The sequence below is a fragment of the Tachysurus vachellii genome, chromosome 20 (genome assembly GCF_030014155.1).
Source record: "Tachysurus vachellii isolate PV-2020 chromosome 20, HZAU_Pvac_v1, whole genome shotgun sequence".
NCBI lineage: Eukaryota > Metazoa > Chordata > Actinopteri > Siluriformes > Bagridae > Tachysurus > Tachysurus vachellii.
This window is the reverse complement of record NC_083479.1, coordinates 17,469,933-17,491,774: the sequence shown is the minus strand read 5'-3', so window position 1 is coordinate 17,491,774 and position 21,842 is coordinate 17,469,933. Positions and strand designations below refer to the sequence as shown.

The window sequence follows — 21,842 nt, the reverse complement described above, 5'->3', positions numbered from 1 at the left end:
ACAAAACATTATTTGCCTCCTACCTCCAATCTGGACCGGTTCAAGCCAATTATATTAAGGCAGGCATTATATATATATATTTTTTCTCAAGCTGTGTTTTAGCCACCAGCACACAGTCGATGGTTGCTGCTGTTGCTTCTGCACGTGTCTGTAACTGGATTATGGGAAACAGAAGCATGCATCGTGAGGAACAGAGTACTGCAAACTTGCTCGCGTGTCATACCTAGAATGACTAAATGTGCAGAATATATTATCTAAAGCAAATTTTGGGTAATTAACTAATATTTGCTGGGATGGCTTGTTATTCTAATAACTAACCGCCTGAACTTCATTAACCTTTTTCACACAAAAAAAAAACAACATTTTTTGGAGACTTTTTAGTTACATTAATCTACCTGTGCTACAACTGAAGAATTGTTATAGTTTAAAATCTCCACATTTTTGCTTGTTTAAGGTCATCTGCTTTCATTCATGGTGCCACCTCTTCACGTTAGCCTTAATATGTTGCTCTATTTATACCTTTCACCTTTTTCTGTCTTTGTCCGTCACCTTGCATGTAGTGTTTTGGTCTTCATGTGGTGTTTCTGTTTCTCTATTATGATAAATTTGTGTTGTATAAAGTGTTTTTATGTAAATAAAAAGCATCGAATGTTACCTTGAACCTGGGTCTGATTAGCGGTGTATCGAAAATGTGACATTCCTTTTATTTTTCAGCTTTTATTTGGTGGTTGAACGATTTGTCCTGTATCAGTCATGTTCATGTCTGTGTGTTTGTGATCATGTCTGATGAACATGCTAGGAAGTGCAGCACAGGAAGCAACATATTGACTATAAGTACACACGTGTCCTCTAAGGTTGTTGTAAAATGATTCAGGGTGCATACTTACACACAACGTAACTGTAATCTACATTCACCAATGACAGCTTTGCGCTTCATATTGCTGCATCTGCCAGATTCCTGCTTTGTTTTTTTGTTTTTTTCTTAATGACTTCTTTCATTTACATTTATATTTACATTTACATTACTTTCACTTATTCATTCATTCATTCATTCATTCATTCATCTTCTACCGCTTATCCGAACTACCTCGGGTCACGGGGAGCCTGTGCCTATCTCAGGCGTCATTGGGCATCAAGGCAGGATACACCCTGGACGGAGTGCCAACCCATCGCAGGGCACACACACTCTCATTCACTCATGCAATCACACATTAGGGACAATTTTCCAGAGATGCCAATCAACCTAGCATGCATGTCTTTGGACCGGGGGAGGAAACCGGAGTACCCGGAGGAAACCCCCGAGGCACGGGGAGAACATGCAAACTCCACACACACAAGGCGGAGGCGGGAATCAAACCCCGAACCTGGAGGTGTGAGGCAAACGTGCTAACCACTAAGGCACCATGCCCCCACTTTCACTTATTGCTCTTCATTATTATAAAGGGAAAAGTCAGAAAGAGAAGACCTACTGAGGTTTATCTTGTATACGGCGTAAAAACTCGTCTGATTAATTGGTCGTTTATTAAAACCTCCTGTAAAACCTTCTGGAGCAGCACTGTAGCTGTAGACTTTCTAAAGCCCAAAAAAAAGTATGATTTCCAGATGGACCAAATTAAGCTTGAAACGAGAAAGATAAGGTTAGAAATTAAATTAGTTAAGCAGAGGATAGAGGTGTGTAAAATGAAATGAAGGGGAAATGAAAGCAAGGTCTTAGCTATTTGCGATTGCTAGAATCTTGAAATGAAATAAAAATGAAAGCTATGCAGAGAAATGCTATCACTGGGATCACTTGGAAATTTCTTTTGTTTTCCAAAGAAAAGCTCGATTTTTAGCTATTCCAAAAACATCAAATTGATCAGATGATTTAAAGAACGATCTACATTGTAACACAGAGGCACTCATCAGTCCTCTTTTTCAATCTCGTGTTATGTTTCCTAATCCAAGTGAATCATTGTAAAAGGCTAAGTGATTTTTAGAAGCCTTTTGTAATCACAACTGAAATCTAATCACAACTGAAAACCTTTGAACTGATTACGGAAGCGGGGGCACAGTGGCTTAGTGGTTAGCACGTTCGCCTCACACCTCCAGGGTTGGGGGTTCAATTCCCACCTCCGCCTTGTGTGTGTGGAGTTTGCATGTTCTCCCCATGCCTCGGTGGTTTCCTCCTGGTACTCCGGTTTCCTCCCCCGGTCCAAAGACATGCATGGTAGGTTGATTGGCATCTCTGGAAAATTGTCCGTAGTGTGTGATTGTGTGAGTGAATGAGTGTGTGTGTGTGTGCCCTGTAATGGGTTGGCACTCCGTCCAGGGTGTATCCTGCCTTGATGCCCGATGACGCCTGAGATAGGCACAGGCTCCCCGTGACCCGAGGTAGTTCGGATAAGTGGTAGAAAATGATTGAGAGAGTGAGAGTGATTATGGAAGCAACAAAAGTAGCCTTTGGGTTAGTTTAGCATCTGGAGCATTAGGAGTTGAGTTTGTTTACAGGCTCATAACAGAAAGAAAGAAAGAAAGAAAGAAAGAAAGAAAGAAAGAAAGAAGGAACTTTCTTTTCATGGTAAGAATGGTTCATGCCATGCTGTGAGCTACTCCCTTTAGAACACCACAAACTGCTTCTATCTAACTCAATACTATATGTATAGCGATTTTAACAAAGGACATTGTCAGAAAAGCAGCTTTACGGAACATAAGAAATATAGTAGAAAAAAATCAATATCAAAGATTACAATAATAAAAAAGTTCAAGATTAATATTGTACTTATATTTAAATGTGTTTGTATTTATCCCCAATGAACAAGCCTGAGGTGACTGAGGTGACTGTGGTGAGGAAAAACTCCCTTAGATGGAAGAGGAAGAAACCTTGAGAGGAACCAGACTCAAAAGTGAACCTCATCCTCATTTGGGTGGCACTGGAGGGTGTGATTATAAACTGTGAATAATGAACAATATCCTTTCTACAGTCAGATACAGTCTGACAATTGTGCATTGATTAGGAGGTTGTTGTCCACAAAGACCACGTGGAGTTTGCATCGTCTCACTTGAAGGTCTGAAATGTTCATGAAGCAGAACACAAGTGGAGCTGGTACAATTTCTGGGTGCCTCGGGATGGGTAGAATTGGAGAAGCAAATGAAGAGGAATTAGCGTAGCTGGCGTTCATTATATTAACCACAACTATAGCAAGTCTACTGAAGCACAAGAACTGATAAGGTGTGGGAGACCCTGGTGTACAACTGAAAAACAAGAAAACCTTTAAATTGTAGTCTATGTCTAAACGCAGCACTCTGGCTCGGGTTCTCGTACCGTTTTATATCTTTTGTATTTAATTCTGCAGCCTGTACCATGTGACTAGATGTGACTAGTGTACTTTATTTTTTCTTCCACAGTTATAAGTCAGTGAAATCAATACAAACCTCATTCATTTCCCAGTACAAAAAACTCAGCCCTGGTTTATAATAGAAACCTAAGTGCAGTCACTGAATATATAACCAGTGTACAATAGAGGATTGAATTACACAAAGATATTGGTGAAGTAATCTGTTGTGTGGATCCTGATGGCACATGTCTCCAAAAAGTTACCAACTACAAACTTTTACAGTAATCGTCTGGTATTGTTAAGCAAGCAGTACGACTTTATCTGGACTAAAATAAGTGTAAAGATTGTAAATGTTTTTAAAAGAGTATGAAGTATGCACACTTTCCATTTATTTATTTATTTATTTATTTATTTATTTATTTATTTATTTATTTGTAGAAATGTTGTTCAAATAGTATGATGTATAAACATAAACATTTCCTATTTATTTATTTATTTATTTATTTATTTATTTATTTATTTATTTATGTTAATTCTTATAAAATAATACAAAGTATGCACATGAACATTTCCATTTATTACTCATTTATTTAATGAAACGTTGTTGAAAGAGTTTGAAGCTTACTTGACAACACATTTCATTCACAGACTATAAAAATGATACAGATACTGGACATACTGGACAACAACTTTCCTTCTTCTTTGTATTTCTTTTTATTTTGTTAAATTTTTGAGTGTGAAGCTTAAACATCTTTCACCATCGCAATTCTGATAAACACAGAGTATAAACAGGAGCTTCGTTAATTATGTCAACTTATTTCTTCTCTCATAACTCATCATTATGACATATTTTAGAGGTAGAAATGACATTTTCAGTCCATGGTCTTGACTACTTCTGAAATGCAACAAATTATCACCAGGTTGTGATTATTCAGGTTTTTAAGGCAGCAGGCGAACATTTGTTTTTACAAATTTAACCATCATGAAATGTTTTACAGGGAAAAGTACAAATAATTACTAAAAATATTGAGGCCCAATGTCTGAAACTCTAGATTTTACGTTTTTGCAGCAATCTGGAAGTCCTGATGTTACACACACTGTATAATTTGGCACAAACTATATTGGTGTTTTCCTGGTCGGTGACTCGGCACTGTTTCTGAACTACATAAAATAAGTCGGTGGTTGTAGATTTAAAACCATTTGAATATTTCTTTTCACTTGTTTGGAACAATGGTGAGTTTGTCTTCCTAATTATTAGAAATTATTCTTCGATTTATAATGCGTCTGTAAAAAAAAACCATTTCATTTCTTGATGATTCAATGTCAACATTCTAAAATGTCTTTTTAAAAATGTAAAAAAATTATTTATAATATATTTTATTCCTAGTGTATGTTTTCATTTCATATGGTACTGTAGCTGCACAAAGTTTATTAAAGTTCTGAACACTTTAGCCGTTATTTTGTCTGATCTACTGTCATGAAGAATGGCGTTTTCTAAAACATTAAATAGTGAACAGTAGACATGAAGAGAAAATCAAACTGAAGTTAATGTGAAAGGAACTAGAGAGATTTTGATTTAATCCATCTGCTCATCTGCTGTTTTGTTTTGAAGTCCATGCTGAAGAGATCAGTGTTTGTGGGTTTTGTCCTGTTTGTGCTGGTTCCTCTGATCCATGCTGCCTGCTGGTCACAGAGATTGAGACTAGGTAGATACACACACACACACACACACACACACACACACACACACACACAATAATATATACACACAGAGACACACAAACATATACTGTACATATGTGTGTGTGTTTGTGTGTAAGTATACATATTTATATGTATGTGTATACACACAGATCAATAATATATACACACAGATACACACAAACATATACTGTACATATGTGTGTGTGTTTGTGTGTAAGTATATATATATATGTATGTGTATACACACACAATAATATATACACACAGAGACACACAAACATATACATATGTGTGTGTGTTTGTGTGTAAGTATATATATATATATGTATGTGTATACACAGACAACAATAATGTATACACACATACATACATACATACATACATACATACATACATACACCCCCCCCCCCGCCATACACACCCACAGAGACACAGCACCCCCAAACACACACAGACATAGACTCACATCATCCCTTACACACACAGCTATACCAATGTATATTCATATTATATTGTTGATATACATTTCTCTCTGCACTAGGTACGAATCACTGTATTGATAAAACAGACAAAACCTGGCACTTTATGGGCTCCAACTGGAGGAACAGCATATGTGAAAAGTGCACATGCAACACATTCTCCATGGACTGCTGTGACGGGTAACAAATATGACAGCAAAAATTACACATGCCTAATATACAGACACACAAACATCCATCATTACAGTGAGAGCAGGAAAAGCAGCTTTGTGTCTGTGTTATTTACTGAGGTCTTGTTCAAATCCCTGACCTGCCGCTCCGAGAGCCGCTCTAAAGTTCCGACTTAGGGGTACAAACGCAAACGTGGCATTTAATAGCAAACAATTCAAAAGTACAAATCCACTCGGTGTAGTCAAGAACAATCCGCCAACCTTCAGCACGAGTAAACAGGATCATGCGGGAAATCCATTGAGCAAACACAGCCGGTCAGACAAGGGTCAGCTGCAGAGGAAATCTGGCAAAGACTAGTAAATATCTCACATCTATGGATCCTTTAGACCATAACAATGACAGTAGTAATTGTATGCAATTCAGATATTTAAATATTTGGACTCTAACATCCTGTATATAGTGGTCTTATGGGACTTATGGGACATTTTCAATCAGTATAAAAAATGGGTTTGATATCAACATTTACTTTGAAGACAGAAATATTTGTGTGAAAAATATTAACCTTTTTTTTTTATTTTTTGGATCTTTTCTATAAATATACAGTATATCACCTTTATTAGGCTGAGGGAAAAACAGAAATACTTCTAAGCTACAAATTCTTAGTCCTGAGTGTCTAATTTTATGTGAGCTTCATATTAAGCACCACAATGAAGTGAGACATGATAAAGACATTCAGCAAGACTGCTGAACATGAACACAACAAAACAGGCTTCTGGGTGAAAACGTTATCTACAGAAAGTTCTTGCTACACATGTGAGCTACATTAAAAAGGAGTCCAACTTTGAAAGTGTTACAAAAGTAACTACACTAATGAGAATGTTAAACCAAGGAGCTGTCAGTGATGGGAGTTAAATAAACACAAATAGTTAGTTCGATCACAGGTCCTTAAAAAGAAAATATTAATTATAGCTAACCTCATACAAACAAAGTATCTTAAAAGTAAAGGTCAGGTCAACTCCAACGTTATACACACCCACACACTCTCTGCTGACAAGAGACATGCGTTTACACAACCTTGGTGCAGTAAACACTAAGCACTGTGTATTCTGTCTTTGCCAAACTTTTATTGGCCTTTTTTTTTAAACTCTGTCTGTCTGTTTCCTGGTTTGTGTATTCTGTCTTTAGCTACAATACCCTGTGTGGTGATATTTTCATTAAAACTGTCTTACTATATTTGCATTTGTACATACATATACACACACGTACATACACACATACATACATACATACATACATACACACATACACATATACACAAATGTACATACACACATACATACATACACACATACACACATACACACACGTACATACACACGTACATACATACATACACACATACACACGTACATACAGTACACACATACATACATACATACACACATACACACACATACACACACGTACATACACACACGTACATACTGTACACACGTACATACATACATACACACATACACACACGTACATACACACATACATACACACATATACACACATACATACACACATACACACATACACACACATACATACACACATACACACATATACACACATACCTGTACATACACACACGTACATACACACATACATACACACATACACACATATACACACACGTACATACACACATACATACATACATACATACATACACACATACACATATACACACATACATACATACATACATACACACATACACACATATACACACACGTACATACATACATACATACACACATACACACATATACACACATACATACATACATACATACATACATACATACATACATACATACATACACACATATACACACACGTACATACACACATACATACATACATACATACATACATACATATACTAACACGTACATACAGTACACACATACATACATACATACATACATACACACATACATACATACATACATACATACATACATACATATACACACACGTACATACACACATACATACATACATACATACATACATACATACATACACACATACACATATACACACATGTACATACACACGTACATACACACATACATACACACATACACACATATACACACATACCTGTACATACACACACGTACATACACACATACATACACACATACACACATATACACACACGTACATACACACATACATACATACATACATACATACATACATACATACATACATACATACACACATACACATATACACACATGTACATACACACATACATACATACATACATACACACATACACACATATACACACACGTACATACATACATACATACACATACACACATATACACACATACATACATACATACATACATACATACATACATACATACATACACACATATACACACACGTACATACACACATACATACATACATACATACATACATACATACATACATACATACATACATACATATACTAACACGTACATACAGTACACACATACATACATACATACATACACACATACATACATACATACATACATATACACACACGTACATACACACATACATACATACATACATACATACATACATACATACATACATACATACATACACACATACACATATACACACATGTACATACACACATACATACATACATACATACACACATACACACATATACACACACGTACATACATACATACATACACACATACACACATATACACACATACATACATACATACATACACACATATACACACACGTACATACACACATACATACATACATACACACATTCACACATACACACATATACTAACACGTACATACAGTACACACATACATACATACATACACACATACATACATACATACATACATACATACATACATACATAGACTACACATTGTTTCTGTAGTTTCCTGCATTTTATTCACCTATGCACAGCTCATTTCATGACTAAGTTAAATGAACATGCTGTATATTCATTCATTTATTTTAATTTATTTTCATGTAATATGTAAATGCATCATCTATTTATTTTCATTTTACAGATTCCCAACGCACGTGACTAAAGGCTGCATCATGGCATACAATTTCCGAACGTGTACTTACACATTAACCAGTATGGACCCGAGTGTTAAATGTTACGTTATTGGAAAATAAAAAGCACATCACAACACATCACATCACAGCATACACACTCTGTGCTGACTAAAACCATATCTACATATAAAGCAATGTGGAGTTAAGCAAAAAAAAAAAAGAAAGTTGCTGAATTGTTTGTGCTGTCGTAAAATGGTGGGATGAATCGGGAGATGATTTGTGGAGGAGAAAATGCACTTTGACATCCAGTGATCTACCTGTTCGTAATAAATTCGACCTCCATTGTGCTGAGCATGTGATTTTATTTGTCTCTTTCCGTTTTTTTTTGTCTCTAGATCTTTTTGATCGCTATCCTGTCTTGTGCTTAGAACAAGTGTATCTTGTTATCAAAGTCCAGATTGTTTAGTCAAGGTTTTATCTAGATCGCAGAACAGCTTGTGGCTATGAAAAGCAGATCAGATGGTATCGTATACATCACAAATCTAAAATGCGATGAAACAGGAAACAGGAGCAAACCAGGATTAATCTTTTAGCACTTTTGTAAAATGATGAAGCATAAGCATGCTTATATTTAAGCATGTAAATATACTGAAGATCAAAGAGGTCTTTAAGCATTTTTAATAAGCAGGTAAACAGAAGAATTACCTCTCAGTTTTAAATGAACCAATCTTGGTCAAATGTATTATTTTGTGCCAAAAGTCACTCAGATTATTTCACTCACTCACTCACTCACTCATTTTCTACCGCTTATCCGAACTACCTCGGGTCACGGGGAGCCTGTGCCTATCTCAGGCGTCATCGGGCATCAAGGCAGGATACACCCTGGACGGAGTGCCAACCCATCACAGGGCACACACACTCTCTCATTCACTCACGTAATCACACACTACGGACAATTTTCCAGAGATGCCAATCAACCTACCATGCATGTCTTTGGACCGGGGGAGAAAACCGGAGTACCCGGAGGAAACCCCCGAGGCACGGGGAGAACATGCAAACTCCACACAACCCTGGAGGTGTGAGGTGAACGTGCTAACCACTAAGCCACTGTGCCCCCCCCCCCCCCCCCCCAAATTATTTCATTAGTTGTGTTATTTAGAGTAACAGTAATGATGAACCTTAAAATGATGCTCATTTTAAGCCTACATTAAGGAATGACAAATAAACAAACAATAAACTGTAGCTGATCTTTTCGGAATTAAGCTAATAAACTGACAGGAAATAACCATTTACACTGGATACATTACCATGTCTAATTGAGATATCTCGTAAGGAACGGATTTATTATTGCTATTAATTACAGTATATTGTATCTACGTAGACGTATTTATAGTATAAAAATAAATAAAAACAATTATCTCTGGGTAACATCGTGGTGTGGCAGAGATTGAGATATACATTAAATGCCTTCATGTTTCAGATTCAGGCACAAAAGAAGACTGACTCTATGGTGATGGAAGATGTTGGATGGTGGAAATGAATTTTTGTGACTGATGCTGCCTTCAGAACGATCCTACTTCCTACTACGGAAGTCGTAATTACGAATACGTCGTGTTCACATGCTTCTTTGACGGAAAGAACATGAAACAGATGACAGCAGTTTCATTCATTTATACAGTTGCAGTCAGAAATATTTAACCCCTTCATGTCCAAAGACATTATATTGATATTGATGAATGATAATGATGAACAAATGTTGACTTAACTATGAAGTTCAAATGAAAAATGTAACTCTTTTAACACCACCAGCTTCAGTACTGTTGAGCAGCCTTTAGCGTTTATAACTTCTAACAAAGGTTTTCGGTAAATGCTGACAAGCTTCTTACACCTCTCGATCGGAATCTTTGCACATTCTTCAGGTGCAAAAGCCTCCAGCTCATCTAGTGGTGTTTCATGGCTTCCGTGCTGCAACTTCCTTCTTTAAATCCCACTAAAGATTTTCAATCGGATTTAAACCTGGTGACTGTAAAGGCCATTCCAGGATGTTCCTTTGGTTGACTCAGAGGTGTGCTTGGGATCATTGTCTTGCTTGAAAGTCTGTTGATCACCAAGGTTTAATTTGTCAACAGAAGGCATCACGTTTCTCTTTAAAATGGCTGGGTATTTCTAGGAATCCATGATCCATGATGCCAGGTACACGATCAAGACTGGCAGTTTCTGCCAAAGAAAAACAGCCTCACATCATCAATGACCCACCTACATCTGAACAGCAAACTGGACTGGACAGACAATACTGAGGCAACCTATAAGAAAGGACAGAGCAGACTCCTTCTGCTGAGGTCTTTTGGATTGCAGGGAGAGCTACTGAAGACCTTTTTTGACTCTGTGGTGGCCTCAGCCATATTCTAGGGTGTGGTATGCTGGTGCATCTCTAATGCAGAAAGGATGAGACTGGACAAGCTGATCAGGAAGGCCAGCTCAGTCCTGGGGATTCCTCTGGACACTGTACAGTACATGAGGTGGGAGAAAGGAGGATGGTAGCAAAACTATCATCATTGCTGGAGAACGACTCTCCCCCCTGTATGAAACGGTTTCAGCTCTGAGCAGCTCCTTCAGTGATAGACTGTTACATCCTAAGTGTCTGAAGGAGCGATACAGACGGACTTTTCTCCCTGCTGCTATTAGACTTTACAATCAAAGCTGCTCCCAGTGAACCAGTCACCATAATACACACTGGTATTACTGTTTAACTGCAATAATAACAATAACAAAGTATTTTAAACAACACGTGCAATCACAGAAATTTTAAAACCGTGCATTATTACTTGTGTGCAATATGTCTGTTAGCGTAACTACTTACTCGTGGTCTCTTTTTTCTTCTTTGTATTTATACATTGTGTTGTGTCTATACTGCATACTATATTATGTCTTTATTCTTTTATTTATTTGCATTTCTTTTTCTTTGCTGCTGTAACAGAGAAATTTCCCCATTGTGGGACGAATAAAGGTATATCTTATCTTATCTTATCTTATCTTATCTTATCTTATCTTATCTTATCTTATCTTATCTTACATGCCTCACCATTGGGTATTAGGGTATGGCATTCTTCTGGTCATACCGTTGGTCCATATGTCAAAACAGTTCCAGTTTGGTTTCATCAGTCCCTAGAAATGTCTCCCAAAACTCAATCATTAGTAGTCTTATCCAAATTCTTCCTGGCACTCGAGTTGAGTTGAGATTCTAGTCGACTTTTGTTGTTCCTTGTGGTCAAGAGCAGAGTGCGTCTTGAAGTCCTTGTTTATTCAGTGCATGTCTTATAGATGCCACTGAAGCACTTGTAACAGCCTTCATCAGGTCATCCTGTGGGTGTCTTTCAGTCACACAGGGGTTTTTCTTAGTTGTCCTGACTAACTTGGTTAGTTGAAATTTTGGGTTTTCTTCCAGGTTTGCAGGTTAAGGTATCCTTAAGTTTTAAACTTCTTTATAATGCTCCCAATGGTCTCACTCTCTCACTCATTTTCTACCGCTTATCCGAACTACCTCGGGTCACAGGGAGCCTGTGCCTATCTCAGGCGTCATCGGGCATCAAGGCAGGATACACCCTGGACGGAGTGCCAACCCATCGCAGGGCACACACACACTCTCATTCACTCACGCAATCACACGCTACGGACAATTTTCCAGAGATGCCAATCAACCTACCATGCATGTATTTGGACCGGGGGAGGAAACCGGAGTACCCGGAGGAAACCCCCGAGGCTCGGGGAGAACATGCAAACTCCACACACACAAGGCGGAGGCGGGAATCGAACCCCCAACCCTGGAGGTGTGAGGCGAACGTGCTAACCACTAAGCCACCGTGCCCCCTTGCTCCCAATGGTGTTTCTTGGAATTTTATTTGGAAAGCTTCTTATACCAAAGGCCCTGTGCTGTGATAAAATATCTCCTCTTGCTCGGCCTGCGTGGGTGGGGTTTATATATTCATCACTATACTATAAATGCATTGCTAGTGAAAAAGTGGCAACCAAACTTGAGAATACATCTACCATCAGACTTAACGTCATGACCACACTGGTGTTGTATTACGTACGTAAATCTATACTTGATGCACATTAAGCAGTATGATCAATGATGTCATTGATCGTTAAATTCGATCCAAATTTCTTGGACCGGAAGATTAATTTACGCAAGAGGTCTTTAATCTTTTCCACAAAACTCCATGTGGCTGCAGGCTTCCATTCCATCTTGAGCAGGGGCCACACCTGATTTCACTTGTCTAATCAGCTCACCTTCGGCATCCATCATCAATCAGGTGTGCCTACAATTTGGCTGGAATGAAAGCCTGCAGCCATACCGGCTCTTCATCCTGTAGGTAAGATTAAAGATCTCTGATTTATATGGTTATAAGAAGCACAATCCATGTTAAAGAGTATTTTCACCACAAGATATCCAGGAACAAAGACGCTATAACCTCAGTTCATACTCCATGCTTGACATTACAGTGTGCATTGAGTTGCTCTTTCTTGAATTAATTCTCAACAGGAAAGCAAGGATTCAGACTTTTCTGTATCTTTACTGATTTCCTCCAGCAGAGTTTTCAGACTGATGCTTTTCTTAGTGTGCTAGTGAACCAGTATCCGGATGTATTCACTGATAGAGACTGACAGTCACTTCATATCACTTGGGTAAGTTGCTCTGGATAAGAGCTTCTCCCAAACACCATAAATATTAATGTGAATGTAAATTCCAAGAGTCCGATCATACTCGTTGCATATTCGATTCTTGTTTCCGTCTCATTATTTCAGGGTATTTGTAACGTTCCTCCAATTACGAGGACATTTTTGACATTATTCTCTGCAGCTCTGAGCATTTTCTTTGTTTAAGTACACTAGTTATGGCTTTGTCTCAATCAGCTCTTGTTAGTTTTTGTTAGTCAGTCAGTCGTTTTAAGATCTCTCTCTCTCTCTCTCTCTCTCTCTCTCTCTCTCTCTCTCTCTCTTTCTCTCTCACAAAATCCCTTCGTTTCACTGAAACACCACGATCCACATCCACATGATCGTTGCTTTATTCCTTTACTGCGTCTCAGCTCAAGTAAAATGGCAGAATAACCAAACGATTAGACGATCGTAGAGGATTACGTACAGTGCGTTAGTGTTATTTTTAACTTTATTTAACATTCTATATACACAGTTTGTTTAAGTTGAACAACTTTTAAGTGTTTAATGATTAAAAAAAATAATCCCCTTACTAGCTTAAGATCCTGCTTGAGGTATCAAGGCAGAAACCCTTGAACAGATTTATGTGATTTATTATGCTGAAATATTTTATATATTTGGATTTTTCCAGTGACTGGTGAGGAAATTAGTCATCATTGTCACCAGAAATTGCCTAATCAGTATCCCAGCATGTAGTGAGCCAAAGTCCTTACCAGTGCCATGACCTGTGTACGTGATATACTGAGATTCATGACCAAGGGAGCTAGAGAGCTGATTGAGACGTGTCCTTTGACTTGGGTATTACTGTCCATCTAGTCATCACATGTTTTCAATTTTCCACCCAGTCAAAATCTCTCTCTCTCTCTCTCTCTCTCTCTCTCTCTCTCTCTCTCTCTCTCTATATCATTCCCATGAATGCACATGGGTTCCTTTCTTTTCCCCACAACACTCGCAGTAATAAACAGAATTGTTTTTGGCTAGCGAGGCATTCTGTCACGTCTCACAAAAGCTCTGAGGCAGTACTAAGTAGTGTGTTGACAGTTGATGATGGAATAGATTAGAACAGTAGCATGTATAATGACACATTACAGGCTTGTTAGGCTCTTGCTGATGCAGCTGTGTAATCTGGGAGGTGACTGCGTGTGTCAGTATCGATAGCGGCTACAGTGCTTGAGAAATCTTTTGACGATGCAGTCGTAAACTCTCTCTCTCTCTCTCTCTCTATCATTTTCTACCGCTTATCCGAACCACCTCGGGTCACGGGGAGCCTGTGCCTATCTCAGGCGTCATCGGGCATCAAGGCAGGATACACCCTGGACGGAGTGCCAACCCATCGCAGGGCACACACACTCTCATTCACTCACGCAATCACACACTACGGACAATTTTCCAGAGATGCCAATCAACCTACCATGCATGTCTTTGGACTTGGGGAGGAAACCGGAGTACCCGGAGGAAACCCCCGAGGCACGGGCAGAACATGCAAACTCCACACACACAAGGCAGAGGCGGCCCACCTGCTTGCCATGAAGAAATAATTACATTTTATACACTACAAAAATATTAGCAGCTTTATCAAAGCTATTCAGCAACTGAATATAATTCTTTGTATCTGTAAGCTTAACTAGGCTTGATATTAGCAATATCTTTTAAACGTTAGCTAGCTAGCCGAGCTAGATACCTTGCTAAAATGAGGACGTCCCGGTTGGAAGTATGCTATAGTCCAGTATCTAAGAAAGAAAACAAGGACATAACATTGAGTTTATGATATAATTCTTCCTGCTTGTGGACTTGGACTTTTTTGACCTGACTTTGCGTTATCCTCTGTGGCGCTCCTCTGACACTGTAAAGTTAATCTCTGTCCGCTCCTAAACGTCCGTGAGTAATAAAACTCGAGTAATTTCTTTCATTAGCTCATCTCCATGTTAATATGGAATTGTAATTTAGTGCTGTAGCTGGAGTCAAGACATTTACAACGACTCCCATAAGGAACATGGCTGAAGATAAGCTCAGGGTATTACAGCTATTTCATTTAGACCTACTGTGTGTGTGTGTGTGTGTGTGTGTGTGTGAAAAGTACATTTATAATGAACAATGTTAAAACTGTTTGTGTGATCCGAGTGCTTTATTAAAACTGAATGAATAAAACAAGCAGGAATGTGACCTGAGCTCAGCTCACTGACCGAACTAAGTGAGAACGGTTCGAATGGGCGTGGCCTAATAGTTAAGTTTTCACACCCACCTGACCAGTTTACTCCCTTTTAAATGGCAAAATTATATTACAAATATATTTACAAATAAAATTATATTACAAATATACAAATATATTGATAATGATAATGATAATGATAATGATAATGATGATGATGACGATTTCCAATTATTGATGATGTTTAATGATGATGATGATGTTTAATGATGATGTTTAATGACGATGAAAATGATTGATTATTGATGATGTTTAATGATAAAGATGATGATGATTTCTAATTATTGATGATTGATGATTACGTTTAATGATGATGATGATTGATTGATTATTGATGATGTTTAATGATAAAGATGATGATGCTGATGATGATGATGATGATTGATTATTAATGATGTTTAATGATGATTGATTATTGATGATGATGTTTAATAATGATGATGATGATTGATTTGATGATTGATTATTGATGATAAAGATGATGATGATGATGATGATGATGATTGATTATTGAGGATGATGTTTAATGATAAAGATGATGATGCTGATGATGATGATTGATTATTGATGATGTTTAATGATGATCGATTATTGATGATGATGTTTAATGATGATGATGATGATGATGGTGATGATGATGCTTGCTTATGACTGATTGATAATGATTTCTAATTATTGATGATTGATTATTGATGATGTTTCATGATGATTGATTATTGATGATGATGTTTGATAATAATAATGATGATGATGATGATGATTGCTTATGATTGATTATTGATGATGTTTAATGATAATGATTATGATTGATTATTGATGATGAAACTGATAATGTTTAATAATGATGATGATCATTTTTTGATAATGATGATGATGATGATTGAATATTGTGAAAGTGAAGTGGAGAGCATGAGAACATTGTCATCGGCAGCAGACACTCTAATTGTGTAAACTCACAGAAACAGGAAGTTTGTGTGGAGAGATGTGCGAGTCAAGGAGAGATGAGGCGAGGTGAGGCGAGGTGAGGTGAGGCGAGGGTGGTATTTAGAGATGCTGTAGTTAAACACATTGCTTAGGGTGATTTTTCTGCCCCAGTTACTGCAGCCCAGCCATCTGTGTAACACACTGCATGGAAAACAGGTGTAAGTGGGAGTATTTTTCAAAAAACAAACAGATTTGGGAATCTCACATACACACGGCTCTGAAACTAGCAATTAGGAGGACGTCTTGCTCGGGTCGCTGCTCGAGGCATTTTATTTCTCCCTGCAAACGGAATCATTTTTGTGAGTGTGTGAAATTTGTGCTGCGTTTCTCCACTTAATCTTAAAAAATGTTTTTTTCTTTTCTTTTTCTTTTGTGTTTCCTTGAACACAGCTGATCCATCTTGAGAATGAATCGAGGTGTGAGCGCGTGTGTGCGTAAGTGTGTGAATGTGTGTGTGCCCTCGCAGTTGTGATTTCCGCAACATTGGAGATGAACGCAGACGTGTGTGTGACGCAGTTAAGCAACAGATCCACACGCTTGCCTTGATTTTTATAAAACTTTGAGAGGAAGCAGCAGAGACGGCAAAGAAAAAAACGGCTAAACGCTATTTATTAGCTTCAAAAGATTTCATACGAGATATATGAAGCTAACTCTACATTCTCACACCATACTGTACATGCTTCTAAATTCTAATCTCTGTACAATTCTATTCAAATAATTCAAAACCTTCAGTCTTTACTGAGGTCTGAATCTAAGTGTGATTGTTCGCACAGTAAGCATCCCACAGCGTTCTCCTGTCAATCATGCTACACGTGTTGTAGAACCTAATGACGTCGTCATCACCTAAAACACTCGCAGGTTACTTTACTTCCCGAGTCAGGTTCAACATTGACAGGAATCAGCACAGTTCCAGAACAACCTGAACTCATACCATCCCCCTACAGGAAGTCTCGGGTTGGGTACCATGCTGCACTTCCTGGTCCACATGACAGATTTCGTGTTATGGATTTTTCACGTGAACCGTGATCTGTTTCAGACTAAACTGCCACAGTGAAAGTCTCCTTGGAGCCTGATTTAGATTCGCTCGCAGAGGGCCGGAGTTGACAATCCCAGAATTATCATCTGGGAAAAATCGCACATTCAATCCAACAAAGTTTCTCATTAAGCTGGAAAGAGGACGTAAGCGTCTTTGGTGATTTCTAAAAAATTACACCAATTTTTTTATTTTGCATGTTTATCGTATCGATGTTTTTTATGTCAAAAAATAAATAATGCATTGATGTTGGAAATATGATTTGTAGTTCTGTAAATCACACATGGTTCAGTCTTTGCTGTTGTTTATCAGCATGAAGATGGAAGGGAAGAAGGACACGCGAGGCATTATTTAAAAAAATGTAAGAAATCAAACAATGCTTCAATATCTCAGGGCTTTTGCCTCGCTCACGTTCATCAGTATGTTCTTACACGAGTGTGTGTGTCTGTCTCTGTCTCTCATTCTCTATGTCTCTGTCTGTGTCTCTCTGTCTGTCTCTCTCTCTCTCTCTGTCTTTTTCTCTCTCTCGCTCTCTCAGTCTGTGTCCCTCTGTTTCTCTCTCTCTCTCTCTCTTTCTCTCTCCCAGTCTCTGTGTCCCTCTGTTTGTCTCTCTCTCTCTCTCTCTCTCTCTCTCTCTCTCTCTCTCTCGCTCTCCCAGTCCCTGTGTCCCTCTGTTTGTCTCTCTCTCTCTTTATCTTTCTCGCTCTCCCAGTCATTGTGTCCCTCTGTTGCTCTCTCTCTCTCTCTCTTTCTCTCTCCCAGTCTCTGTGTCCCTCTGTCTCTCTCTCTCTCTCTCTCTCTCTCGCGCTTCCAGTCCCTGTGTCCCTCTGTTTGTCTCTCTCTCTCTCTCTCTCTCTCTCTCTCTCTCTCTCTCTCTCTCTCTGTCTTTTTCTCTCTCTCCCTCTCTCCGTCTCTGTGTCCCTCTGTTTGTCTCTCTCTCTCTCACTCTCTCTTTCTGACTGTGTGTCCCTCTGTGTGTCTCTCTCACGCTCTCTCCGTCTCTGTGTCCCTCTGTCTCTCTCTCTCTCTCTCTCTGGTTCATGTTGTCCTGTCCTTTTCGAAAGGAAAAACAAACATACATAAACTCGCCGTAATCTCACACACTTCCAAAGTGATGTCTTACTGGTTATCCAATAAACATGAACAACTACTTATGCATTGTGGGTAATACATACAGTCTCATTATAAGCGTGAATAACGGCGATATAAACACTGTGAAATCAAACTAAGGACTGAAATTCTGCAGCTGAACTCTAAAAAGACGACCGTTTGAAATGGAGACATTTTTTGAGCATGTATTGTACCGTTGAACAATTAAAGTGCCTCGGCTGTAATTTCAACATGCCGGAATGTTCCACCAATACAGTGCTTTTTTTTCCATCACTATTTCCCTCTGCTAGTCGAGATTAAAAAAAAAAAGCCATTGAAGCCCCTCTGATGTTTGATTTCATTCGCCAGCATTCCAATTTCCTTAAGTGTTGGGAAATATCTGCTAGTTTCAAGCAAACATCAGAAGGGTTTGAGGCTTAATTATTGCTCAGGCTTAATGAAATTCGCTCTCTGCGCAAATGACGGCTCTGACTCTCCGCGGGGGATTGATGCAAAACTTGACAGCACTTTACTTTTCTAATTGCAACATGTTCTTTTTCTCTCTGTGCTCTCTACAGTATGTTGCCAGGAGTGACAGCAATAATGGGGAAAAAAGTCATAATTTAAGCAAAGTTTAAACATGCATTGTGCTCAGGGTCTGAATGAAAATGTTTAGCCGCACGCCTTTGTAAGGGAGTGTTTACTTCCTGAGTCCAAATCAGACAGTGTTTACTTACTGACTCACATAATCAAACAAACCAAGAAGGACAAAAATCTCATTTAATGTTGCGTCCTCTTTCCTGGTTGTGAACTCATTATTCCCATAATCTCATTATTCCTATAATGAGATATGAACCCATATCTCACAGACGTTAGACCCCTTCACATTTTTGTAAATATTTTATTATATCTCTTCATGTGAAGAAATGACACTGTGCTACAATGTGATGTAGTGAGTGTACAGCTTGTATAACAGTGTAAATTTGCTGTTCCACCCAAAATAACTCAACACACAGCAATTAATAAACCACTAAACCGCTGGCCACAAAGGTGTGCATGTGAAAATGTGCCAAAGTGTCAATATTTTGTGTGGCCACCATTGTTTTCCAGCACTGCCTTAATCCTCTTGAGCATGGAGATCACCAGAGCAACACAGGTTGCCATTGGAGTAATCTTCAACTCCTCCATGACAACATCATGGAGCTGGTGGATGTTAGAGACCTCACGCTCCTCCACCTTCCGTTTGAGGATGCCCCACAGACGCTCAATAGGGTTTAGGTCTGGAGACATGCTTGGCCAGTCCATCACCTTTACCCTCAGCTTCTTTAGCAAGGCAGTGGTCGTTTTGGAGGTGTGTTTGGGGTCGTTATCATGTTGGAATACTGCCCTGCGGCCCAGTCTCTGTAGTGAGGGGATCATGCTATCCTAAAAGCTGCCCACAATTCACACCTTAATGAAGTCTGAAACTACTCTTGATTAATCACATGAGATGAGAACTAATTATCAGATGACGAGTTGGTATTAACAGGCCCAAAGTTTATCAAGAAAACATTCTCCACACCATTTTACCACCTCCACCAACCTGTACTCTTGACACAAGGCAGGTTGGGACCTTGTATTCATACTTTTGGCATCAAATTCTTACCCTAACATCCAGAAACCAGATTTATCAGACCAGAATTAATCTTCAGAGTGAGGTGCGTGAGCATTGAGTTCCCTGACCTGGAGTCCATCTATAGTAAGCAGTACTGAACCAAAGCCAGTGATCAAAGATAGTGAAAGATCTCAGCCATCCCAACAATGGACTTTTTTCTCTGGTGCATTCTGGGAAGACTTTGAGACCTTGAAGGCAAACACAGAGAATGAGGAGCTTTTTCTTCCCGCAGTCCATTCGGGCCGTCAAGCTGGTGAACACCTAGAGCCTGGGCCCTCAATGAACTTTTCAAGACTGCCACTCAACACTACCCCTGTACTGATGATACTACCTCTGTTTCTGATTATATTTTATGTATTTACATAAAAAAATTACATATAGGGGGGCACGGTGGCTTAGTGGTTAGCATGTTTGCCTCACACCTCCAGGGTTGGGGGTTCGATTCCCTGTGTGTGTGGAGTTTGCATGTTCTCCCCGTGCCTCGGGGGTTTCCTCCGGGTACTCTGGTTTCCTCCCCCGGTCCAAAGACATGCATGGTAGGTTGATTGGCATCTCTGGAAAATTGTCCGTAGTGTGTGATTGTGTGAGTGAATGAGAGTGTGTGTGTGTGTGTGCCCTGCAATGGGTTGGCACTCCGTCCAGGGTGTATCCTGCCTTGATGCCCTGCCTTGACGCCTGAGATAGGCACAGGCTCCCCGTGACCCGAGGTAGTTCGAATACAGTAAGCGGTAGAAAATGAATGAATGAATGTTGTATCCACTTGTGCCTTATTTTTATTCCTATATTTTATTCTTTACTTTATTTTAAATTTATTTCGTTCTCATATTCTCTACTATTGGATATTTTTATATTAAGCCCAGTTGTAAAAAACATTTCACTCCGTGTTGTACTGTGTATGATTATGTATGTGACAAATCAAATTAGAATTTGAATAGAACACCATTTTCCAGTCTTCAGCTGTCCAATTTTGCTTCCCGTTGCAGCCTCAGGCTTTCTGTTCTTGTCTGACTGAAATGGAACCCGACATCTTCTTCTCTTAGAGCTTATCTATGTGAAAGTTCAACATGAAGTGCCTTCTGAGATGATTTTCTCCTCAGCGCAATGGTACAGAGTGGTTATGGGAGTTACTGTACTGTACCTGTCAGGTGGTCGGCTCTCATCAACCCAGTGCATCTGCCACCAGCAATCGTGCCACGGGTAAAAGCATTCTGATGGTTGATGTGGATATTAACCAAATCTGCTGGCCATATCTGCATAATTTTACGTAGATACGATTGGCTGATTAGATGTATGTGTGACGGTGTTCCTAATAAAGCTCAGTGAGTGTACAAGAAGTATATAGAAAGTAACAGATACTGGTATTGTAATATGATAATGGAC

At 38.8% G+C, this 21,842-nt stretch overlaps 1 protein-coding gene across 1 annotated transcript; it reads left to right on the top strand.

Annotated features, from left to right (window-relative positions):
- Positions 1 to 4,403: 4,403 nt before the first annotated feature.
- LOC132863535 (beta-microseminoprotein-like) lies at positions 4,404 to 9,128 on the top strand. Its single transcript, XM_060896397.1, has 4 exons — positions 4,404 to 4,547; positions 4,927 to 5,020; positions 5,560 to 5,677; positions 8,786 to 9,128. Exons 1-4 carry the CDS (start codon positions 4,545 to 4,547, stop codon positions 8,895 to 8,897), a joined length of 327 nt encoding a protein of 108 aa, XP_060752380.1. The 5' UTR covers positions 4,404 to 4,544; the 3' UTR covers positions 8,898 to 9,128.
- The last annotated feature ends 12,714 nt before the right edge of the window (positions 9,129 to 21,842 follow it).

Bases quoted from the DNA above. Each gene is read 5' to 3' on its own strand.
- LOC132863535 (XM_060896397.1), top strand. The intron at 5,021-5,559 runs GTAGATACACAC...TCTCTGCACTAG, and splicing joins GTCACAGAGATTGAGACTAG to GTACGAATCACTGTATTGAT. The intron at 5,678-8,785 runs GTAACAAATATG...TTCATTTTACAG, and splicing joins TCCATGGACTGCTGTGACGG to ATTCCCAACGCACGTGACTA.